This window comes from Rana temporaria, chromosome 1 (genome assembly GCF_905171775.1).
Source record: "Rana temporaria chromosome 1, aRanTem1.1, whole genome shotgun sequence".
Taxonomy (NCBI): Eukaryota; Metazoa; Chordata; class Amphibia; order Anura; family Ranidae; genus Rana; species Rana temporaria.
Window position 1 is genome coordinate 24,624,265 of NC_053489.1, and position 22,138 is coordinate 24,646,402.

Here is a 22,138-nt window from a genome sequence, read left to right on the forward strand (position 1 = left end):
AATAAAAGCCTGCAGAGCCCGAGCAGAATGTTCAAATGTGGTACAATACCACCACCTTGAGTGTTGGTAAGAAGATGCCACCATTCTTTCTCATTCTATAGGTAATATTCCGATTAGTGGTACTGGGCATAGCAAAAATGAGATCCAATAAATAAGGACTGGTGAACAGTAGTACGAGGACACCATTAAGGATAGGATGAGACTGTGCCTACACTGACAGCAGGCCCCTTATCTTCTATAGGCACTGCAAAAAAACGAGTCAGAAAGCATGTGAAGAAATAAATTCACGCCTACCTGGAGGACCGATCCCTGACCTAAAGCTACACCATACCAGGGCTCGACAAATCCCGGTCACCAGGTCACCATGGCGACTAGAAATAGTGTCCTGGCGACTTGGCTTGGAAGGTGGGCAAAAAAAGCTGGCGCCATATGGTGGTGAGCCGTTGGTATTACAAGTTATTACCACCAGATGTGAGCTGGCGCCATCTGGTGGTGGCCGTTGGTATTACAAGTTAAGCATTACAAGTTAAACAGCAATTCTAATGTCATTTTTCACTATTTTTCACTGCCATCTTCTTCCCTCCAATTAGAACCCCCAAACATTATATATATTTTTTATCCTAACACCCTAGAGAATAAAATGGCGATCGTTGCAATACTTTGTCACACCGTATTTGCGCAGCGGTCTTACAAGCGCATTTTTTGGGGGAAAAATTACACTTTTTTTTAATAAAAAAATAAGACAACAGTAAAGTTATCCCCATTTTTTTTAATATTATGAAAGATAATGTTACGCCGAGTAAATTCATACCCAACATGTCACGCTTCAAAATTGCGTCCGCTCGTGGAATGCCGACAAACTTTTACCCTTTAAAATCTTCATAGGCGACGTTTAAAAAAATCTACAGGTTGCATGTTTTGAGTTACAGAGGAGGTTATTATTAACGATCGCGGCAATACCTCACATGTGTGGTTTGAACACCGTTTACATATGCGGGCGCTGCTCACGTATGTGTTCGCTTCTGCGCGCAAGCTCATCGGGACGGGGCGCGTTTTCTGGCTCCTAACTTTTTTAGCTGGCTCCTAGATTCCAAGCAAATTTGTCAACCCCTGCACCATACAACAGTATATGATAGCATAGCTCCCAACTGTCCCTGATTTGGAACAACGTCCCTCATTCCTCCTCCTTTGTCCCTCATGTTGGTCTGATCTATATAGACCAGGGTTTGACAAATTTGCTTGGAATCTAGGAGCCAGCTAAAAAAAGTTAAAAGCCAGACAACACGCCCGTCCCGCCAAGCTTGAGCGCAGAAGCGAACGCATTTGTGAGTAGTGCCCACGTATGTAAACGGTATTAAAACCACACAGGTATCCACGCGATTGGTAGAGCGAGAGCAATAATTCTAGCCCTAGACCTCCTCTGTAACTCAAAACATGCAATCTGTAGAATTTTTTAAACGTGGCCTATGGAGATTTTAAAGGGTAAAAGTTTGTCGCCATTCCACAAGCGGACGCAATTTTGAAGCGTGACATGTTGGGTATCAATTTACTCGGTGTAACATTATCTTTCACAAAATAAAAAAAAATTAGGATGACTTTACTGTTGTCTCATTTTTTTTTATTAAAAAAAAGTGTAATTTGTTCCCCAAAAAAGTGCGCTTGTAAGACCGCTGCGCAAATACGGTGTGACAGAAAGTATTGCAACGACAGCCATTTTATTCTATAGGGTGTTAGAATAAAAATATATATACCGTATTTATCGGCGTATATCGCGCACTATTTTCCCCTTAAAATAAGGGGAAAATCGTGGGTGCGCGATATACGCCGATAGCCGCTTCCTGCGCTCAGTTTGAAATCCTGCGCCGACATATACCGAGTGCAGTACACTCGGGTACATTCGGCCAGGCTCGGCTTCGTTCGTGCTCACGCATAAACGTCACAGAGCGTGAGCGACGCCGAGCCTTGCCGAATGTACCCGAGTGTACTGCACTCGGTATATGTCGGTGGGAGGCGTTCGAACTGAGCGCGGGAAGTGGGGACTCGACGTGAGGCGCGCACTGGAGAAGCCCGGGAGGACACCATCGAGGCCGCAGACGGTCGCCGGACCGGACGATGGACGCTGGGAAGACACCAAAACTGTAAGTAATAAAATCATATAACTTTTTTTTTACAGGAATTTCGGGGGCAACATTAGGGGTGCGCGGTATACGCGGGAGCGCGTTATACCGCGATAAATACGGTATAATGTTTGGGGGCTCTAATTAGAGGGAAGGAGATGGCAGTGTGTTTGCTGTTTGATTGCTGTTTAACTTGTAATGCCAACGGCCACCACAAGATGGCGCGAGATCACAGAAGGAAGCTTGGACCTGCAGAATGCCACGGCCTCAATTACCGGCCAGCACGGGCCCGCGGGCCGGGGAGCACGAACACACAGAATCCTGTGTCTCTGTGTGCCCCAACCTCCCCCGCCGCACGACCGTGGCGGGCCCGTGCCAGCCGGTAATTGAGGCCGTGGCTTTGTGGCCTTTTGCAGGCCTAACCTTCCCCGGGCGCCTGGTCACTATTTCTTGTCGCAATTGCGACCGGGCGCCCGGATTTTGTCGAGCCCTGATATAGATGTATATAAAATGCACTTTTTATTTATCAAAAAGTGTTTTCCAGCGCTAAACCTTTCATCTGATTTCTAGATTGCTGCATTTGTAAATTCCAAAAGCCAATATAAAGAAATAGTAGTGATAAAAAAGCACTTGTGGGCTTAACCAATCTTGTTTTTTGTGTACAATTCTCCTTTAAAGGGGGCATGACAGGAGGCGTGTCCTATGCCTGCATATTTTTGCCGATAGGTGTCCATCATTCCCATTTTAAAAAACTGGGAGGTATGTAATAGTATACTATATCAGGGGTTGACAAATTTGCTTGGAATCTAGGAGCCAGCTAAAAAAGTTAAGAGCCAGAAAACGCGCCCCGTCCCGACGAGCTTGCGCGCAGAAGCGAACACATACGTGAGCAGCGCCCGCATATGTAAACGGTGTTCAAACCACACATGTGAGGTATCACTGCGATTGGTAGAGCGAGAGCAATAATTCTAGCCCTAGATCTCCTCTGTAACTCAAAACATGCAACCTGTAGATTTTTTTTAAACGTCGCCTATGGAGATTTTAAAGGGTAAAAGTTTGTCGGCATTCCACGAGCGGACGCAATTTTGAAGCGTGACATGTTGGGTATCAATTTACTCGGCGTAACATTATCTTTCATAATATTAAAAAAAATGGGGATAACTTTTCTGTTTTATTTTTTTAATTAAAAAAAGTGTAATTTTTTCCCCAAAAAGTGCGCTCGTAAGACCGCTGCGCAAATACGGCATGACAGAAAGTATTGCAATGATCGCCATTTTATTCTCTAGGGTGTTAGGATAAAAAATATATATAATGTTTGGGGGTTCTAATTAGAGGGAAGAAGATGGCAGTGAAAACAGTGAAAAATTACATTAGAATTGCTGTTTTACTTGTAATGCTTAACTTGTAATACAAACGGCCACCACCAGATGGCGCCAGCTCACAAAAAAAAAGTTTTTTTTTTTTTGTTTTGCCCCCCTTCCAAGCCAAGTCGCCAGGACCCTATTTCTAGTCGCCATGGCGACCTGGCGCCCGGGATTTGTCGAGCCCTGTACTATACAATCTGTTTGTACAGTCTCTGCTCAAGCTCCTTTAGGCTTCATGTACACTAGCACTGCCTAAACTTAAATTTAGGAGCTATTGGTGTTTTTTTTTTTTTTGCCAAAGCTCCTAAACTCAACTCCATAAAAGCCTATTAGCTGGATTCAGAGAAGTTTACGCCGGCGTATCAGTAGATACGCCTTCGTAACTCTGAATCTACGCCGTCGAAAATTTAAGCGTATTCTGGAAACCAGATACGCTTAAATTAGGATAAGATACGAGCGGCGCAAGTCTCCTACGCCGTCGTATGTTAGGGTGCATATTTACGCTGCCCGCTAGGTGGCGCTTCCCTTGTTTTCCGCGTCGAATACGAAAATGAGCAAGATACGCCGATTCACGAACGTACGTGCGCCCGTCGCAATTAGTTACGCCATTTACGTAAGAGATACGCCGGCTTAACCACTTAAGGACCGCCTCCTGCACATATACGTCGGCAGAATGGCACGGCTGGGCACAAGCACGTATATATACGTCCTATACTTGTACCCAGCCGTGGGGCGTGCTCCAGGACCGGGACCGCGGACCCGATCGCCGCTCGAGTGCGGCGATCGGTCCCCGGAGCTGAAGAACGGGGAGAGCCGTGTGTAAACACAGCTTCCCCGTGCTTCACTGTGGCGGCATATCGATCGTGTCATCCCCTTTATAGGGGAGACGCGATCGATGACGTCAGACCTACAGCCACACCCCCCTACAGTTGTAAACACTCACACAGTGAACCCTAACTCCTACAGCGCCCCCTGTGGTTAACTCCCAAACTGCAACTGTCATTTTCACAATAAAGAATGCAATTTAAATGCATTTTTTGCTGTGAAAATGACAATGGTCCCAAAAATGTGTCAAAATTGTCCGAAGTGTCCGCCATAATGTCGCAGTCACGAAAAAAATCGCTGATCGCCGCCATTAGTAGTAAAAAAAATAAAAATGCAATAAAACTATGCCCTATTTTGTAAACGCTATAAATTTTGCGCAAACCAACCGATAAACGATTATTGCGATTTTTTTACCAAAAAAAGATAGAAGAATACGTATTGGCCTAAACTGAGGAAAAAAAAAATTATATGTTTTTGGGGGATATTTATTATAGCAAAAAGTAAAAAATATAGCATTTTTTTCAAAATTGTCTCTCTATTTTTGTTTATAGCGCAAAAACTAAAAACCGCAGATGTGATCAAATACCACCAAAAGAAAGCTCTATTTGTGGAGAAAAAAGGACGCCAATTTTGTTTGGGAGCCACGTTGCACGACCGCGCAATTGTCTGTTAAAGCGACGCAGTCCCGAACTGTAAAAACACCTTGGGTCTTAAGCCAGCATATTGGTCCGGGGCTTAAGTGGTTAAAGATAAAGCTGCTCCCTAGGTGGCACAGCCCATGCAACTTATGGACGTCGGAACAAGCCTATCTTTTTACGTTGTTTGCGTAAGTCGTACGTGAATCGGGCTGGACGTAATTTACGTTCACGTCGAAACGGCGTACTTTGGACCAATGCACACTGGGATAGGTCCACGGACGGCGCATGTGCCATTCGTTAAAAACGTCAATCACGTCGGGTCACCAGTCATTAACATAAAACACGCCCCCATGTTCCACATTTGACTTAGGCGCGCTTAGGCCGGCCCATTTACGCTACGCCGCCGTAACTTAGGAGGCAAGTGCTTTGTGAATACAGCACTGGTCTCTCTGACTTACGGCGGCGTAGCATAAATGCGATACGCTACGCCGCCTCAAAGTTGTGCCAGTCTTTCTGAATCTGGCTATATGTGTCAGTGAAGTCCACTATTGTTCTTGCATCCAACACAATTTATCTTCAGTTAATGCTGGATGTGTAGAAGAAGAGAAAAGCTACTGGATGAGATACAAAAGATCCAAACTCACCGAAAGGTAACTCGAATCTTGTGTCCAGCAAGATCTTATGGAGAGTGGGGTTCCTGGTTCCGCAGATCTCATCGTCCTTCATTAACACTTCAGCCTCCAGTGCTGACCACTCCCCAGGCCCCTCCTGTAAAAAAGGGGGGAAAAAAAATAAAATAAAATCGCATCAGCCCAGTGATAAGAGAACTACAATGGTTACAAAGATAACACAACATCACCAACAGCCCAAAGATAAATGTACTAAATACATCATTTACTTCTTAGGGCAGGGTTTGACAAATTTGCTTGGAATCTAGGAGCCAGCTAAAAAAGTTAGGAGCCAGAAAACGCGCCCCGTCCCGACGAGCTTGCACGCAGAAGCGAACGCATACGCGAGCAGCGCCCGCATATGTAAACAGTGTTCAAACCACACATGTGAGGTATCGCCGCGATTGGTAGAGCGAGAGCAATAATTCTAGCCCTAGACCTACTCTAACTCAAAACATGCAACCTGTAGAATTTTTTAAACATCGCCTATGAAGATTTTAAAGGGTAAAAGTTTGTCGGCATTCCACGAGCGGACGCAATTTTGAAGCGTGACATGTTGGGTATGAATTTACTCGGCGTAACATTATCTTTCACAATATTAAAAAAAAAATGGGGATAACTTTACTGTTGTCTTATTTTTTAATTAAAAAAAGTGTAATTTTTTCCCAAAAAAGTGTGCTTGTAAGACCGCTGCGCAAATACGGCATGACAGAAAGTGTTGCAACGATCACCATTTTATTCTCTAGGGTGTTAGGATAAAAAATATATATAATGTTTGGGGGTTCTAATTAGAGGGAAGAAGATGGCAGTGAAAATAGTGAAAAATTACATTAGAAATTAATTGCTGTTTAACTTGTAATGCTTAACTTGTAATACCAACGGCCACCACTAGATGGCGCCAGCTCAGACAAGGAAGAGCTGGGGACTTCACACAAAAAAAAAAAAAGTTATCCCCATTTTTTTTTTATATTATGAAAGATAATGTTACGCCGAGTAAATTCATACCCAACATGTCACGCTTCAAAATTGCGTCCGCTCGTGGAATGCCGACAAACTTTTACCCTTTAAAATCTTCATAGGCGACGTTTAAAAAAATCTACAGGTTGCATGTTTTGAGTCACAGAGTAGGTCTAGAGCTAGAATTATTGCTCTCGCTCTACCAATCGCGGCGATATCTCACATGTGTGGTTTGAACACCGTTTACATATGCGGGCGCTGCTCACGTATGTGTTCGCTTCTGCGCGCAAGCTCGTCGGGACGGGGCGCGTTTTCTGGCTCCTAACTTTTAGCTGGCTCCTAGATTCCAAGCAAATTTGTCAACCCCTGCTTTAATACTATGGGGTCCCCATTTTAGGCACATGTAGAAGGGACCGCTGCAGAAACAGAATCAAAAAAAATCATCTGCTCCCAAAATGCACCAGGAACCTTCCCGGTTCTTCTATCGGTTGGTAGTGGTAGGGGTGGGTGCAGACAGTGGCCCGGATTCAGATAGCAGTTACGACGGCGTATCTCCTGATATGCCGTCGTATCTCTGAGTGCGTCGGTCGTATCTATGCGACTGATTCATAGAATCAGTTACGCATAGATTTCCCTAAGATCCGACCGGGCGTAAGTGTCTTACACCGTCGTATCTTAGGCTGCATATTTACGCTGGCCGCTAGGTGGCACTTCCGTATATTTATGTGAGGAATATGCAAATCAGGTAGATACGCCGATTCAGAAACGTACGTCCGCCCGGCGCATTTTTTTTACGTCGTTTACGTTAGGCTTTTTCCGATGTAAGGTTACATGAGGGGTATATGAGGGGTATCCTATGTTAAGTATGGACGTCGGGCCAGCGTCAAATTTTACATCGATTACGTCGTTTGCGTAAGTCGTTCGCGAATAGGGCTGTACGCAAGTTACGTTCACGTCCAAAGCATTGACGATTTGAGGCGTAATTTCGAGCATGCGCACTACAGCTGCACGATTCTGGGCAAAATGAGAATCGCGATTCTTTTGCATGAAATGAAGATCACGATTCTCTCACGATTCTTAATTTTTTTTTATTTAAAGCGGTAGTAAACCCCATTCTTGTCAGTATTGCCCATGTTGTCACCATTGCCCATATATGTATACTCTCGCTCAGGCCCCCAGATAGTACAATGGTTCTCTCTCTCAGGCTCCGGGTTACACGGAACCCCTCCGCCGGCCCTCACCTTGGTGCTCCCCCGTCTTCTGCCTCCTCCAGCGGTAAAGCTCCGGCCGGGCTCCCCCAGCACCTACCCTCATCTCCCCGACTCCGGTCAGCATTCTCTACTCTGCTCCGCTCCCTGTCTGGAACCAGGCCTGCTAGGAATGCTGGGATTGGTAGTTCTACAAGGAGACCTCCCCCTTCACTAACAGAGGCGGGACTACATATCCCGGCATGCCATGCGGCGCAGCAGCGGGAGGCGGATGATGACGTTCCTGCTGCGGATTGGAGGATGGTGGTGATGGGGAATGTGAGCGACTTCCGGGACACATGGGACAGGTGAGAATAATTTATGGCCGCAACCGAAAATCGTGGGTCATCCCGCGGGGAGATGGCGGGCGGGCGGGGAGAATTGAGATCGCTTCATCGTGCAGCTCTAATGCGCACTGGTATTCTTTCACGAACTGCGCATGCGCTGTTCGTAAAAAAACATCAAATACGTGGGGTCACAATTAATTTGAATAAAACACGCCCACATCATCCACATTTGAATTAGGCGGGCTTACACCGGACCACATACGCTACGCCACCGTAATTTAGGGCGCAAGTTCTTTATGAATACGGAACTTGCGCCCTAAGTTACGGCGGCGTAATGAATCTGAGATACGTTACGCCCGCCGATAGATACACCATTGTATCTGAATCCGGGCCACACTATTTTCAAGTGTCGGCTCCTACACATCCTCTCTCTTATAATTAAGGAAAACGGGGTAAAACAGTTGTAGCTGGATTCAGGATGGTGGGCGCATAGTTGCGGCGGCGTAGCATATGGCATTTACACTACGCCGCCGTAAGTTTGCATGGCAAGTACTGTATTCACAAAGTACTTGCCTGCAAAGTTACGGCGGCGTAGCGTAAATGCGGCGGGCGTAAGCTCGCCCAATTCAAAAAAGGCTGAGGGGGCGTGTTTTATGTTAATTTGGGTTGACCTGACGTGATTGACGTTTTTTTGGAACGGCGCATGCGCCGTCCGCCTACATATACCAGTGTGCATTGCGGCTAAGTACGCCGCACGGTCCCATTGTTTTTGACGTGGACGTAAATGACGTAAATCCCCATTCACGGACGACTTACGCAAACAAACGTAAAATTTTCAAATTTCGACGCGGGAACGACGGCCATACTTAACATTACTATTCCAGCTATTTGATCGAATAACTTTAGGCCTGTTAATGCATTACGTAAACGGCGTATCTGTACTGCGTCGGCCGGGCGTACGTTCGTGAATCTAGTGATTTACATATTCTACGCCGACCCCAATGGAAGCGCCACCTAGCGGTCAGCCTAAAAATTACACTTTAGGATACGATGGTGTAAGACACTTACGCCGCTCGTATCTGAGCCTAATTTAAGCGCATCTGGTTATCAGAATACGCTTAAATTTGCGTCGGCGCAGATTCAGACTTAGGCTGGCGTATCTACTGATACGCCAGCCTAAGTCTAAGAAAGTTATTTCCCAGCTGAATACGGTATAAAACGGATTTAGGACACAAAAATCTGCCAACTTCTGAAGAGGCCGACAAGTAAATTGGTCACATCGGAGGCACAGCGGGAGTCCCCCGAATCTTTGACTCCTTGTGGCTCAGGAGTAGAACACAGAAGCAGCGGGGGACCCTTCTGAAGGAAAGCCCAACATTTTCCTGTAAATGATCCCTGACAGCCAATTGGAAAATGCTGTGATCACAGAGTGTCCAATTGAGATGACCAAGTACAGCTTTATCTCTCTTTCACATGGTGGTGGCAACATTATTTTCAAAGCACAACTATAGGAAATGTTTTTTTTTTGGTTGTTATCTAAACCCGCCAATGAGCTTTAAAAAAAAACAAAAAACACAGCACTGGCTACAAAACAAACCTCCTCTCCAACGCTGCCCCCTGCAGCAATTCCTTTCTGCCACTAAACATCCTCAGGCCTGCAGTCTTCACCATCATTCAACCCGCGTGCAGAATGCAGGGAATCACTTCTGTGGTTTAAATACCACGTCCAACCCATTCCAAGGCTCAAATTCAGTGATTTTTGGCTCAAATTTGATGCCAGACACCTTTTGCAGCTAAAATTCACTGCCCATCACCTCCGAGGCTCAAGTTCACCGTCCACCACTGTCTTTAGCTCAAATTCAATGCCCAACACCTTTTTTAAGCTCAAATAAACTGCTCAATACATTCTTTAGTGCAAAATCAATGCTCACCCTATTCCCGGGGCTCAAATGCAATGCCCAACCCCTTTTGGAGGCTCAAATACAATGTCCAACACCTTTTACAGGGTCAAATACAATGCCCAACCCCTTTCAGAGGCTCAAATGCAATGCCCAATGCCTTTTGGAGGCTCAAATGCAATGCTCAACCCCTTCGGAGGCTCAAAAGCAATGCCCAACCCATTTGGAGGCTCAAATGCAATGCCCAACCCATTTGGAGGCTCAAATGCAATGCCCAACCCATTTGGAGGCTCAAATGCAGTGCCCAACCCATTTCAGAGGCTCAAATACAATGCCCAACCCATTTGGAGGCTCAAATGCAATGCCCAACCCCTTTCAGAGGCTCAAATGCAATGCCCAACCCCTTTCAGAGGCTCAAATGCAATGCCCAACCCCTTTCAGAGGCTCAAATGCAATGCCCAACCCCTTTCAGAGGCTCAAATGCAATGCCCAACCCCTTTCAGAGGCTCAAATGCAATGCCCAACCCATTTGGAGGCTCAAATGCAATGCCCAACCCCTTCTGAGGCTCAAATGCAATGCCCAACCCCTTTCAGAGGCTCAAATGCAAAGCCCAGTCACCTTTGGAGGCTCAAATGCACTGCCCAACCCCTTTCAGAGGCTTAAATGCAAAGCCCAATCACCTTTGGAGGCTCAAATGCAAAGCTCAACCCCTATGGAGGCTCAAATGCAAAGCTCAGCCCCTTTAGAGGCTCAAATGCAATGCTCAACCCCTTTCAGAGGCTCAAATGCAATGCCCAACCCCTTTCAGAGGCTCAATCGCAATGCCCAACCCCTTTCAGAGGCTCAAATGCAAAGCCCAATCACCTTTGGAGGCTCAAATGCAAAGCTCAGCCCCTATGGAGGCTCAAATGCAAAGTTCAACCCCTTTGGAGGCTCAAATGCAAAGTTCATTCGCTACAGAGGCTCAAATTCAATGCCCAACCCCTTCTGAGGCTCAAATGCAATGCTCAACACCTCCGTCAGCACAAATCTACACCTCTGATCCACTGCCTATCACTTTCTTCAGCTCATATTCCCTGCCTACCACTTCAGAGGCTCAAATTCAATTGAGCATCAAATTTGAGCCAAAAAAAGGCTTTGGCTCAAATCCGATCCCCCACAACCTTTTTGCAGCTCAAGTTTGATGAACAACAACTTTTTTAGCTCTAAATCACTGACCATCACCTTCTTCAGCTTACAATCACCGATCACCCGTATTCCCAGATTTGAGCCTCCAAAGGTGATTGGGCTTTGCATTTGAGCCTCTGAAAGGGAATAGTCTTAGACAGGTATCTGCACCCCCCTCCCCCCTGAAAGGTGGCAAATGTGACACCGGGGGGGGGGGAGGGTTCCGAAAAGCAGAAGCTCCATTTTTGGGTGGAGCTCAGCTTTAACCAAAAAGCCCCATAGCTGACACAGATACCTAGAAACCAGGTGAGATATTTTTTTCTGTCTGTGTTGCATTTATTCAACTATTTGTGTCTGATAAAAAAAAACGTTGTCACCAGAACAGAGTGTGCTTGTCAACTAGCCTGAGCTATTGAGCCCAGTAAACGGTCTAGAGCATCACCCACTGGCAATAAAATATTCATAAGCAAAATCTACATGTTACAAATATGGTTTTTGTTCTGATCATAGTAAAGACAATATGCTATAATTAAAAAAAAAAAAAAGATAAAAAAAATAAAATAAAAACACTATGTAGGCCCACTTGATCTTACCTCATCCGACTGGCGGATGGTATGCAGAGGGATCCACACCGTTCCCACCATGGTGTCCCAGATAAGGCCTTTGTTCCACATCTCCACTATCAGCCCCAGATCCAGGCGACTGATCTCACTGAAAGACAACAAAAAAGGATTGTTACAGAGATATCCCACCAAGCACACTAAATGCCACTCTCAACCTTGATCAGCTACATGAAAAACCAAAAAGGGAAAAAAAAAAAAGTGTCCAACTGTCATCTTTTTAAAAATTTATTTTTTAAAAAGCAAAAAACCACCCTATGCTCATAATAGTAGTATGGGGGGGGGGGGGGCACCTAACACTGAAGTTTCACTGTATTTGTTCAAGGAATAAAACACACTTAATATAAATCTATTAAAAAATATACAAATTTATATATAGACACATATTGGATAAATAAACAGCTATTTATAAATGGGGAACGTTTTAACACTGATTTTGTATTGTATGTTATGACAAAACAAAGAGTCTCCCTCGCCCCCCCCCTCGCCCCTCCCCCCTCCCCCTCGCCCCTTCACTCTCCGCCCCTCCCCTTTCCCCTCTCCTCCCCCCCCCCCCCCCCCCCCCCCCCCCCCCCCCCCCCCCCCCCCCCCCCCCCCCCCCCCCCCCCCCCCCCCCCCCCCCCCCCCCCCCCCTCCCCCCCCCCCCCCCCCCCCCCCCCCCCCCCCCCCCCCCCCCCCCTCCCCCCCCCCCCCCCCCCCCCCCTCCCCCCCCCCCCCCCCCCCCCCCCCCCCCCCCCCCCCCCTCCCCCCCCCCCCCCCCCCCCCCCCCCCCCCCCCCCCCCCCCCTCCCCCCCCCCCCCCCCCCCCCCCCCCCCCCCCCCTCCCCCCCCCCCCCCCCCCCCTCCCCCCCCCCCCCCCCCCCCCCCTCCCCCCCCCCCCCCCCCCCCCCCCCCCCCCCCCCCCCCCCCCCCCCCCCCCCCCCCCCCCCCCCCCCCCCCCCCCCCCCCCCCCCCCCCCCCCCCCCCCCCCCCCCCCCCCCCCCCCGCCCCCCTCCCCCCCCTTTCTCCCTCGCCCCTCCCCTCGCCCCCTCCCCCCCCTTTCTCCCTCGCCCCTCCCCTCTCCCTCGCTGCCCCTCCACTCTCTCTCCCCCCTCCCTCGCCCCTCCCCCTCTCTCCGCCCCTCCCCCTCCCCCTCTCTCTCCGCCCCTCGCCCCTCCCCCCCCCTTTCTCCCTCGCCCCTCCCCTCTCCCTCGCCGCCCCTCCACTCTCTCCCCCCCCCCTCCCTCCCTCACTCTCCGCCCCTCCCTCCCTCGCCCCCTCACTCTCCGCCCCTCCCCTATCTCTCTCTCCTCTCTCCCCCCCTCCCTCTCCCTCGCCCCCTCGGCTCTAGTATATGTATGTATGGATGCAGGTTAGGGGCCTTTGTTTGTAAGCTCCTTGAGAGCAGCGACAGGTGAATGTGTGATAAATATGAAGATGTACCTTTCATCGAAAATAAAACTAAAAAAGTCTCTCCCTCTCCCCCCCCCCTTCTCCTCTCCCACTCCCCCCCCCTTCTCCTCCCCCCTCCCCCCCTCCTCTCCCCCCCCTCCTCCTCCTCTCCCCCCCCTCCTTAAAAGAGAAGGCGATAAGTAAAAAAAAAAAAGGAGACAAACTTAATGAAAAAAATTAAAATAAATGATTTCACACTGCCATCTATTGGTTCTATTTTGTACTGCAGAGCCAAGGAGGATAGCAGTGGTACAGAAGGGGGGACACAGAGCATGGTGGGGCAGAGCAGAACCCAGGAGGATAGCAGTGGCATGGAGAGGGGACACGGACCGTGGAGGGGGAGAGCAGAACCCAGGAGGATAGCAGTGGCATGGAGAGGGGACACGGACCGTGGAGGGTGAGAGCAGAACCCAGGAGGATAGCAGTGGCATGGAGAGGGGACACGGACCGTGGAGGGGGAGAGCAGAACCCAGGAGGATAGCAGTGGCATGGAGGGGGGACACGGACCGTGGAGGGTGAGAGCAGAACCCAGGAGGATAGCAGTGGCATGGAGGGGGGACACGGACCATGGAGGGGGAGAGCAGAACCCAGGAGGATAGCAGTGGCATGGAGAGGGGACACGGACCGTGGAGGGGGAGAGCAGAACGGATGGGGGGAACTGGAGGAGGATACAGGGAAAGTCAGGTATCAGGTGAAGTATCGTAGCATTTTCCCCGAGTAAAATGCTTAGTATCGGTAGCGATACTAGTATCGGTATCGGGACAACCCTAATATTGGCTGTCAGTCACTTTATAGTAGGCAGCACTTTAGCCAGTCACGCAGACATACCAGAGTGTTTACATTTTCTGGAAGCAGACATGATCGCATTTTATTGACAATATACCCTGAAGAACTGAACAGTCTTTCGCACGGAACAGATGTTGCCGATACACAAAGAGTTGTCTGCACAAAACTGCTTAGGACAGGAAAACGATGGTTATTTTTGCCCCCTTCCCCTGATGGAGCCTGATGCATCCTCCTGCTCCACAGATGCAGAGGTACCTCAATCCAATGGGTGCAGTTTGCTCGCATCCAGCAGGGTACGTCTCACTGTCCAGGCTGTCCGGTGACGTCAAGAATTGTAATCGTTTAAAAGAATTAAAGATTAATCGAGGAATTAATCTTTAATTTCCCCAGCCCTAGTTTGCGCAAAAGTTATAGCGTTTACAAAATAGGGGGTATTTTTAAGGCATTTTTATTAATATTTTTTTTTTTTTACTAGTAATGGCGGCGATTTTGTTTTCAGTACTGCGACATTATGGCGGACACTTCGGACACTTTTGACACATTTATGGGACCATTGGCATTTTTATAGCTATCAGTGCTATAAAAATGCATTGGATTACTATAAAAATGCCACTGGCAGGGGAGGGGTTAACACTAGGGGGCGGGGAAGGGGTTATGTTCCCTGGGTGTGTTCCAACTGTAGGGGGGGTGGCCTCACTAGGGGAAATGACTGTTCGTTGTTCATACATTGTATGAACAGAAATCAGCATTTCTCCCCCTGACAGGACCGGGAGCTTCCGGTTCTCGCTCTGTAACAAGCGAGCAGGGGGCACGCGCCACTAGTGCCCGCTTCGTGAGGCGACATAGATCTACGGGCTCTCGCACAGGAGAGCCAACCTGCCGCCGCAGAAAATGCTCCGATACTTCACCTGATACCTGACTTTCCCTGTATCCTCCTCCAGTTCCCCCCATCCGTTCTGCTCTCCCCCTCCACGCTCCGTGTCCCCCCTCCATGCCACTGCTATCCTCCTGGGTTCTGCTCTCCCCCACCATGCTCCGTGTCCCCCCTTGTGTACCGCTGCAATCCTCCTTGGCTCTGCGCTCCCCCTCCATGCTCCATGTCCCCCCTCCGTGCAGCTGCTCTCCCCTCCGTGCCTCTGCTGTCCCATTCCGTGCCGCTGCTGTCCCGCTCCTCTCCCCCTCTGTGCCTATGTTGTCCCATTCCATGCCGCAGCTGTCCCCATTCCGTGACGCAGCTGTCCCCCCCCCCTCCGTGCCGCAGCTGTCCCCCCCCTCCGTGCCGCGGCGGCCCCCCCCCCCCCCCCCGTGCCGCAGCTGTCCCCCCCCCCCTCCGTGCCGCAGCTGTCCCCCCTCCGTGCCCCCCCTCCGTGGTGTCACTCTCCATGTCCTCCTCCTCCACCCCCTCAGTCAGGATGGAGAGCGGCGGTAGGAGCCGCTGAACCTGGCTCCTACCTTTTCCGAATGAACACCGACTCTGTTCATTCATATAACTGAAACATCGTAACCTGTGTTTACAATGTTTCAGTTTATGAATGGATGGGAGCCTCTGTCTTCTCTCCATTCATTTTCAGTGCAGCTGAGAAAGGGACTGTCCTAAGTCCCTTTCTCTGTCTCAAAGGGGAGATATCAGAGGTCTGTTAAGACCCCTGATATCTCACCAAAGCCCCCCCCCCAACAGGTCTGAATGAAAAAAAAAATTGTAATAAATAATTAAAAATTAAAATGTAAATAATAATAATAAAAATAAAAAAAAAACACTGACACTATCCCCCCCCCCCCCCCTAAAAAAAAAAAAATCACTGTAAAAAAAAAAAAAGAACTAACTGTCTACGTTTTTGTTAAAGTTTAATCAGAAAAAATTACTTACGTCAGTGCTAGTCAGTTTGAATTTAAAACGTATTTGTGTGAACTGTGAACATAAGTCATGTATTGTGGAAACTAACTAGTGTCGGGTGATTGTATATAGTGTGTACCACATTTACCACTGACTAATAAAGAGTTGCAATGCAAGGAGATCAGCTAAAAGTAGTTGGATCTGTATGTGCGTTCTAATTGATCGAAATTAGTAGATTAATCGATTAAAAAAAAATTGATTAATCGAACACGAAAATTTAAATCAGTAGCAACCCTAGCGCAAACCAAACGCTTATTGTGATTTTTGTTTTTTTCCGAAAAATATGTAGAAGAATACGTATCGGCCTAAACTAAGGAAAAAAAAAATATATTTTTTTATATATTTTTGGGGGATATTTATTATAGCAAAAAGTAAAAAATATTAATTTTTTTCAAAATTGTCGCTCTATTTTTGTTTTTAGCGCAAAAACTAAAAACCGCAGAAATGATCAAATACCACCAAAAGAAAGCTCTATTTGTGGGGGAAAAAAAGGATGTCAATTTTGTTTGCCACGTCGCACGGCCGCGCAATTTTCAGTTAAAGCGACGCAGTGCTCTGGTCGTTGACCAGCAATATGGTCCGGGGGTTAAGTGGTTAAAGGGGTTGTAAAGGTAAAACATTTTTTTCCCTAAATGGCTTCCTTTACCTCAGTGCTGTCCTCCTTCACTTACCTCATCCTTCCATTTTGCTTTTAACCACTTAAGGACCGGACCAATATGCTGCTAAATGACCCAAGGGGTTTTTACAATTCGGCAGTGCGTCGCTTTAACTGACAATTGCGCGGTCGTGCGACGTGGCTCCCAAACAAAATTGGCGTCCTTTTTTTCCCACAAATAGAGATTTCTTTTGGTGGTATTTGATCACCTCTGCGGTTTTTAGTTTTTGTGCTATAAACAAAAATAGAGCGACAATTTTGAAAAAAATGCAATATTTTTTACTTTTTGCTATAATAAATATCCCCCAAAACATATATAAAACATTTTTTTTAACCCAGTTTAGGCCGATACGTATTCTTCTACCTATTTTTAGTAAAAAAAAAATCGCAATAAGCGTTTATCGATTGGTTTGCGCAGAATTTATAGCGTTTACAAAATAGGGGATAGTTTTATTAATATTTTTTTTACTACTAATGGCGGCGATCAGCGATTTTTTTCGTGACTGCGACATTATGGCGGACACTTCGGACAATTTTGACACATTTTTGGGACCATTGTCATTTTCACAGCAAAAAATGCATTTAAATTGCATTGTTTATTGTGAAAATGACAATTGCAGTTCGGGAGTTAACCACAAGGGGCGCTGTAGGAGTTAGGGTTCACCTAGTGTGTGTTTACAACTGTAGGGGGGTGTGGCTATAGGTCTGACGTCATCGATCGAGTCTCCCTTATAAAAAGGATCACTCGATCGATGCAGCCGCCACAGTGAAGCACGGGGAAGCCGTGTCTACATACGGCTCTCCCCGTTCTTCAGCTCCGGGGAGCGATCGCGAGGGGGCGGCTAGAAACGAATATCCGCGCCCTCGTCCCGGATCGCTCCCTGCGGGTTTCCGACCGCCGCATGTAGCGGGGGAGGGGGGGTCCCGATCGGACCCCCGACCCCGGGAAAGGCGGGGACGTACATGTACGCCCATATGCCTGTACGTGCCATTCTGTGGACGTACATATACATGCGGCGGTCGTCAAGCGGTTAAAGGGGTTGTAAAGGTAAAACATTTTTCTCCCTAAATAGCTTCCTTTACCTTAGTGCAGTCCTCCTTCACTTACCTCATCCTTCCATGTTGCTTTTAAATGTCCTCATTTCTTCTGAGAAATCCTCACTTCCTGTTCTTCTGTCTGTAACCCTTACACAGTAATGCGAGGCTTTCTCCCTGGTGTGGAGAAAGCCTCTTGAGCGGGGAGGAGACGCAGAGGGCGCGCAATGGGGAAAAACTGTGCCCGCCGTGTCACGTGGTGCCAATGCGCATGCCTGGCGGCCACGATGTCCGCCAGGTACTCACGATTGGCAGTTACAGAGGCAGGACGTGGAGATCTCTGTGTGTAATGATGGTGTGTAAACACAGAGCTCCACGTCCTGTCAGGGAGAGAGGAGACCGATCTGTGTCCCTTGTACATAGGAACACTGATCGGTCACCTCCCCCAGTCAGTCCCCTCCTCCCACAGTAAGAATCACTCCCTAGTGAACATATTAACCCCTTGATCGCCCCCTAGTGTTAACCCCTTTCCCTTCCAGTCACATTTATACAGTAATCAGTGCATTTTTTAGCACTGTTCGTTGTATAAATGTGAACGGTCCCAAAATAGTTATATGCAAAAAATGTGTTACTGCGCTGATCCAAGACAAAACTAATTGCAATTAAAAAAAAAAATGCAATTCATGAGATACTATTAGACTAAGTGCTAAATGATGTGCCAATGCTGCAAATAACGTGCTAGATTAAGTGCAAAGTTGCTAATAAATATGCTAAATGGATAAACAATCAAGAAAAAATATATCGTAAATAAGATACGTTAGGCCCGCCGATCTACGAGAATCTGGCCAACAGTGTTCCAATAGTGAAAAGTCCAATGCTAGCGGTGCTCCAAAAGGATGTGCAAAAAATAAAAAAAATACTTCAAAATTTCAATATGAAACAGCAAACATGTATCAATTTAACAGAAATCGGTCCCCGGCGCTTAAGAACGGGGAGAGGTGTGTGTAAACACGGCTTCCCCGTTCTTCACTGTGGCGCTGTCATCGATCGTGTGTTCCCTAATATAGGGAAACACAATCAATGACATCACACCTACAGCCACACATACATATGAGGTCACACAAAACCCCTTCAGCGCCCCCTGTGGTTAACTCCCAAACTGCCATTGTCATTTTCACAGTAATCAGTGCATTTTTAATGAATTTTTTGCTGTGAAAATGACAATGGTCCAGAAAAAGGTTGCAAAATTGTCCGAAGTGTCCGCCATAATGTCGCGGTCACGAAAAAAAAAAAAAAAAATCGCTGATCGCCGCCATTAGTAGTAAAAAAAAATAATAATAAAAATGCAATAAAAATATCCCCTATTTTGTAAACGCTATAAATTTTGCGCAAACCAATCGATAAACGCTTATTGCGATTCTTTTTATCAAAAATAGGTAGAAGAAAACGTATCGGCCTAAACTGAGGAAAAAAAAAATTATATGTTTTTGGGGGATATTTATTATAGCAAAAAGTAAAAAACATTGCATTTTTTTCAAAATTGTCGCTCTATTTTTGTTTATAGCGCAAAAAATAAAAACCGCAGAGGTGATCAAATACCACCAAAAGAAAGCTCTATTTGTGGGAAAAAAAGGACGCCAATTTTGTTTTGGGAGCCACGTCGCACGACGGCGCAATTGTCAGTTAAAGCCACGCAGTGCTGAATCGCAAAAACTGGCCAGGTCCTTTACCTGCCTAAAGGTCCGGGTCTTAAGTGGTTAAAAGGTGCAACTGTTTCTTCCACCCGATAAACACGTGCCACCATCACCAACTGCTAGATTGAACACTCACCAGACCCTGCACAATAAAAGGCCCCAAATTATTGCTTTTTTGATAGTCACTGGATTTGTCCTCCTCCTCCCTCTCCCTCAACGGATTCCCTAATGTCTCAAAAACAAGGGGCTCATCATGGTGTAGCATGTCAAAAGGATTTTTAATAAAAATAATAAAAAACAGTGGTACACTTACAAGAAAAGTGCCTTTGGCCGGCACCGAGTTCCCTTGGCAGTGTCGAGCGTTATAGCCGCTCACCAGCATTCGTTTTTTGCTCCTCGAGCGGCTTGCGTTTCACGCTTCTATTGCCCTGCGCTTCGACAGCCAATCTTAACGTGCGACGCACTTCCACTCCGTGTATATGCCGATAGCTTCTACGCGTTTTGCAGTTATTGTGTCATCAGTGTCCGCCGCAATATCGCAGGTTTGACAAAAATCGCAGATTGCCGCCATTACTAGAAAAAAAAAATGTCATAAATCTATCCCCTATTTTGTAGGCGCTATGGGCCAGATTCACAGAAGAGATACAACGGCGTATCTCCTGATACGATTGTCGTATCTATGCGACTGATTCATAGAATCAGTTACGCATAGATAGCCCTAAGATCCGACAGGCGTAACTGTTACACCGTCGGATCTTAGGCTGCAAAACTAGGCCGGCCGCTAGGTGGTGAGGCCATTGCGGTCGGCGTAGAATATGCAAATGACTAGTTACGGCGATTCACGAACGTCCACGAAGCCCGTCGATCTAAATTTACGTCGTTTCCGTAGTGATACGCGTCGTAAAGTTAGGGCTGAGCCCTAGGTGGTCTAACAATGTTAAGTATGGCCGTCGTTCCCGTGTCGAAATTTTAAATATGACGTCGTTTGCGTAAGTCGTCCGTGAATGGCGCTGGACGCCATTTACGTTAACGTCGAAACCAATGACGTCCTTGCGACGTCATTTAGCGCAATGCACGTCGGGTAATTTGACGGACGGAGCATGCGCAGTACGCTAGGCGCGGGAACGCGCTTAATTTAAATGGTGCCCGCCCCATTTGAATTAGGCGGGCTTGCGCCGAGCGGATTTACATTACACCGCCGCAAGTTTACAGGTAAGTGCTTTATGAATCAGGCACTTACGCTGTAAACCTGCGGCGGTGTAATGTAAATGGGATACGTTACGCCGCCGCTGGGCAACGTAATTGTACCTGAATCTGGCCCTATAACTTTTGCGCAAACCAATTAATATACGCTTATTGCGATGTTTTTAACCAAAAATATGTAGAAGAATACAGATCGACCTAAACTGAGAAAAAAAAAAGAAATTAAAATAAAATTGGGATATTATTACAGCAAAAAGTAAAAAAAAATCGTGGTTTTGTTTTCAAAATTTTCTGTCTTTTTTAATTTATAGCGCAAAAAATAAAAAAACACAGAGGCGATTAAATACCACCAAAAGAAAGCTCTATTTGTGGGAAAAAAAGGATAAAAATATAATTTGGGTACAGTGTTGCATGACGGCGCAATTGTCATTCAAAATTCATCAGCGCTGAAAGCCGATAATTGGTCTGGGCAGGAAGGGGGTTTAAGTGCCCAGTAAGGAAGTGGTTAAAGGTAACCATCCTCACCTGTGATCAGTTTGTTTGTAATTGGTGTGTGTGTACAAAAGGTCAATGAGTTTCTGGACTCCTGACAGACCCTTGCATCTTTCATCCAGTGCTGCACTGACGTTTCTGGATTCTGAGTCATGGGGGAAGCAAAAGAATTGTCAAAGGATCTGCAGGAAAAGGTAGCTGAACTGTATAAAACAGGAAAGGGATAAATATGTCGTGTCGCCAGAAGAAAGCCATTACTACACAAATACCACAAAGTATCCGGCTCAGAATACGCCAAACAGCACAGAGACAAGCCTCAAACCTTCAGCCACAAAGTCATCTGGAGCGATAAGACCAAAATTGAGCATTTTGGCCACAACCATAAACACTACGGGCCAGATTCACATAGGTTAGCGGATCTTTAGATCCGTGTAACCTATCTGATTTAAGATCCGCCGCCGCAAGTTTTTGAGGCAAGTGGGCAGTTCACAAAACATTTACCTCAAAACTTGCGGCGGCGTATCGTAAATCCCCCGGCGGAATTCAAATTCCGCGCCTAGGGAGAGTGTACTATTCAAATCAGGCGCCGTCCGGAAATTTTCCCAGCGTGCATTGCTCCAAATGACGTCGCAAGGACGTCATTGGTTTCGACATTTACGTAAATTACGTCCATCGGTATGCGCGAACGACTTACGCAAACAACGTAAAAAATTCAAATTTCGTCGCTGGAACGACGGCCATACTTAACATTGGCTGCGCCTCATAGACCCAGGGGTAACTATGCGCCAGAAAAAGCCGAACGCAAACGACGTAAAAAAAAAGCGTCGGGCGGTCGATCGTTTCTGAATCGGCGTATCTCCTCATTTGCATATTCGTCGCGTAAATAAACCGAAACGCCACCTAGCGGCCGGCCTGGAATTGCAGCCCAAGATCCGACAGTGTAACACAGTTACACCTGTTGGATCTTAGGCATATCTATGCGTAACTGATTCTATGAATCAGTCGCATAGATACGACCGACGGAACTCAGAGATACGACGGTGTTTTAGGAGATACGCCGTCGTATCTCTATGTGAATCTGGCCCTACATTTGGAGAGGAGACAACAAGGCCTATGATGAAAGGTACACCATCCCTACTGTGAAACACGGAGGTGGGTCG

At 47.1% G+C, this 22,138-nt stretch overlaps 1 protein-coding gene across 2 annotated transcripts in view; it reads right to left on the reverse strand.

Annotated features, from left to right (window-relative positions):
• The window catches only part of UNC13B (unc-13 homolog B), a 580,491-nt gene that overhangs the window by 421,788 nt on the left and 136,565 nt on the right, over positions 1-22,138 (reverse strand). For both annotated transcript variants that reach the window (XM_040336017.1, XM_040336018.1), the window contains exons 5-6: positions 11,763-11,880; positions 5,589-5,712 (exon numbers count right to left, since the gene is read on the reverse strand). In XM_040336017.1, the coding sequence (XP_040191951.1) occupies positions 5,589-5,712; positions 11,763-11,880 (242 nt within the window). The remainder of the gene's footprint in view (positions 1-5,588; positions 5,713-11,762; positions 11,881-22,138) is intronic.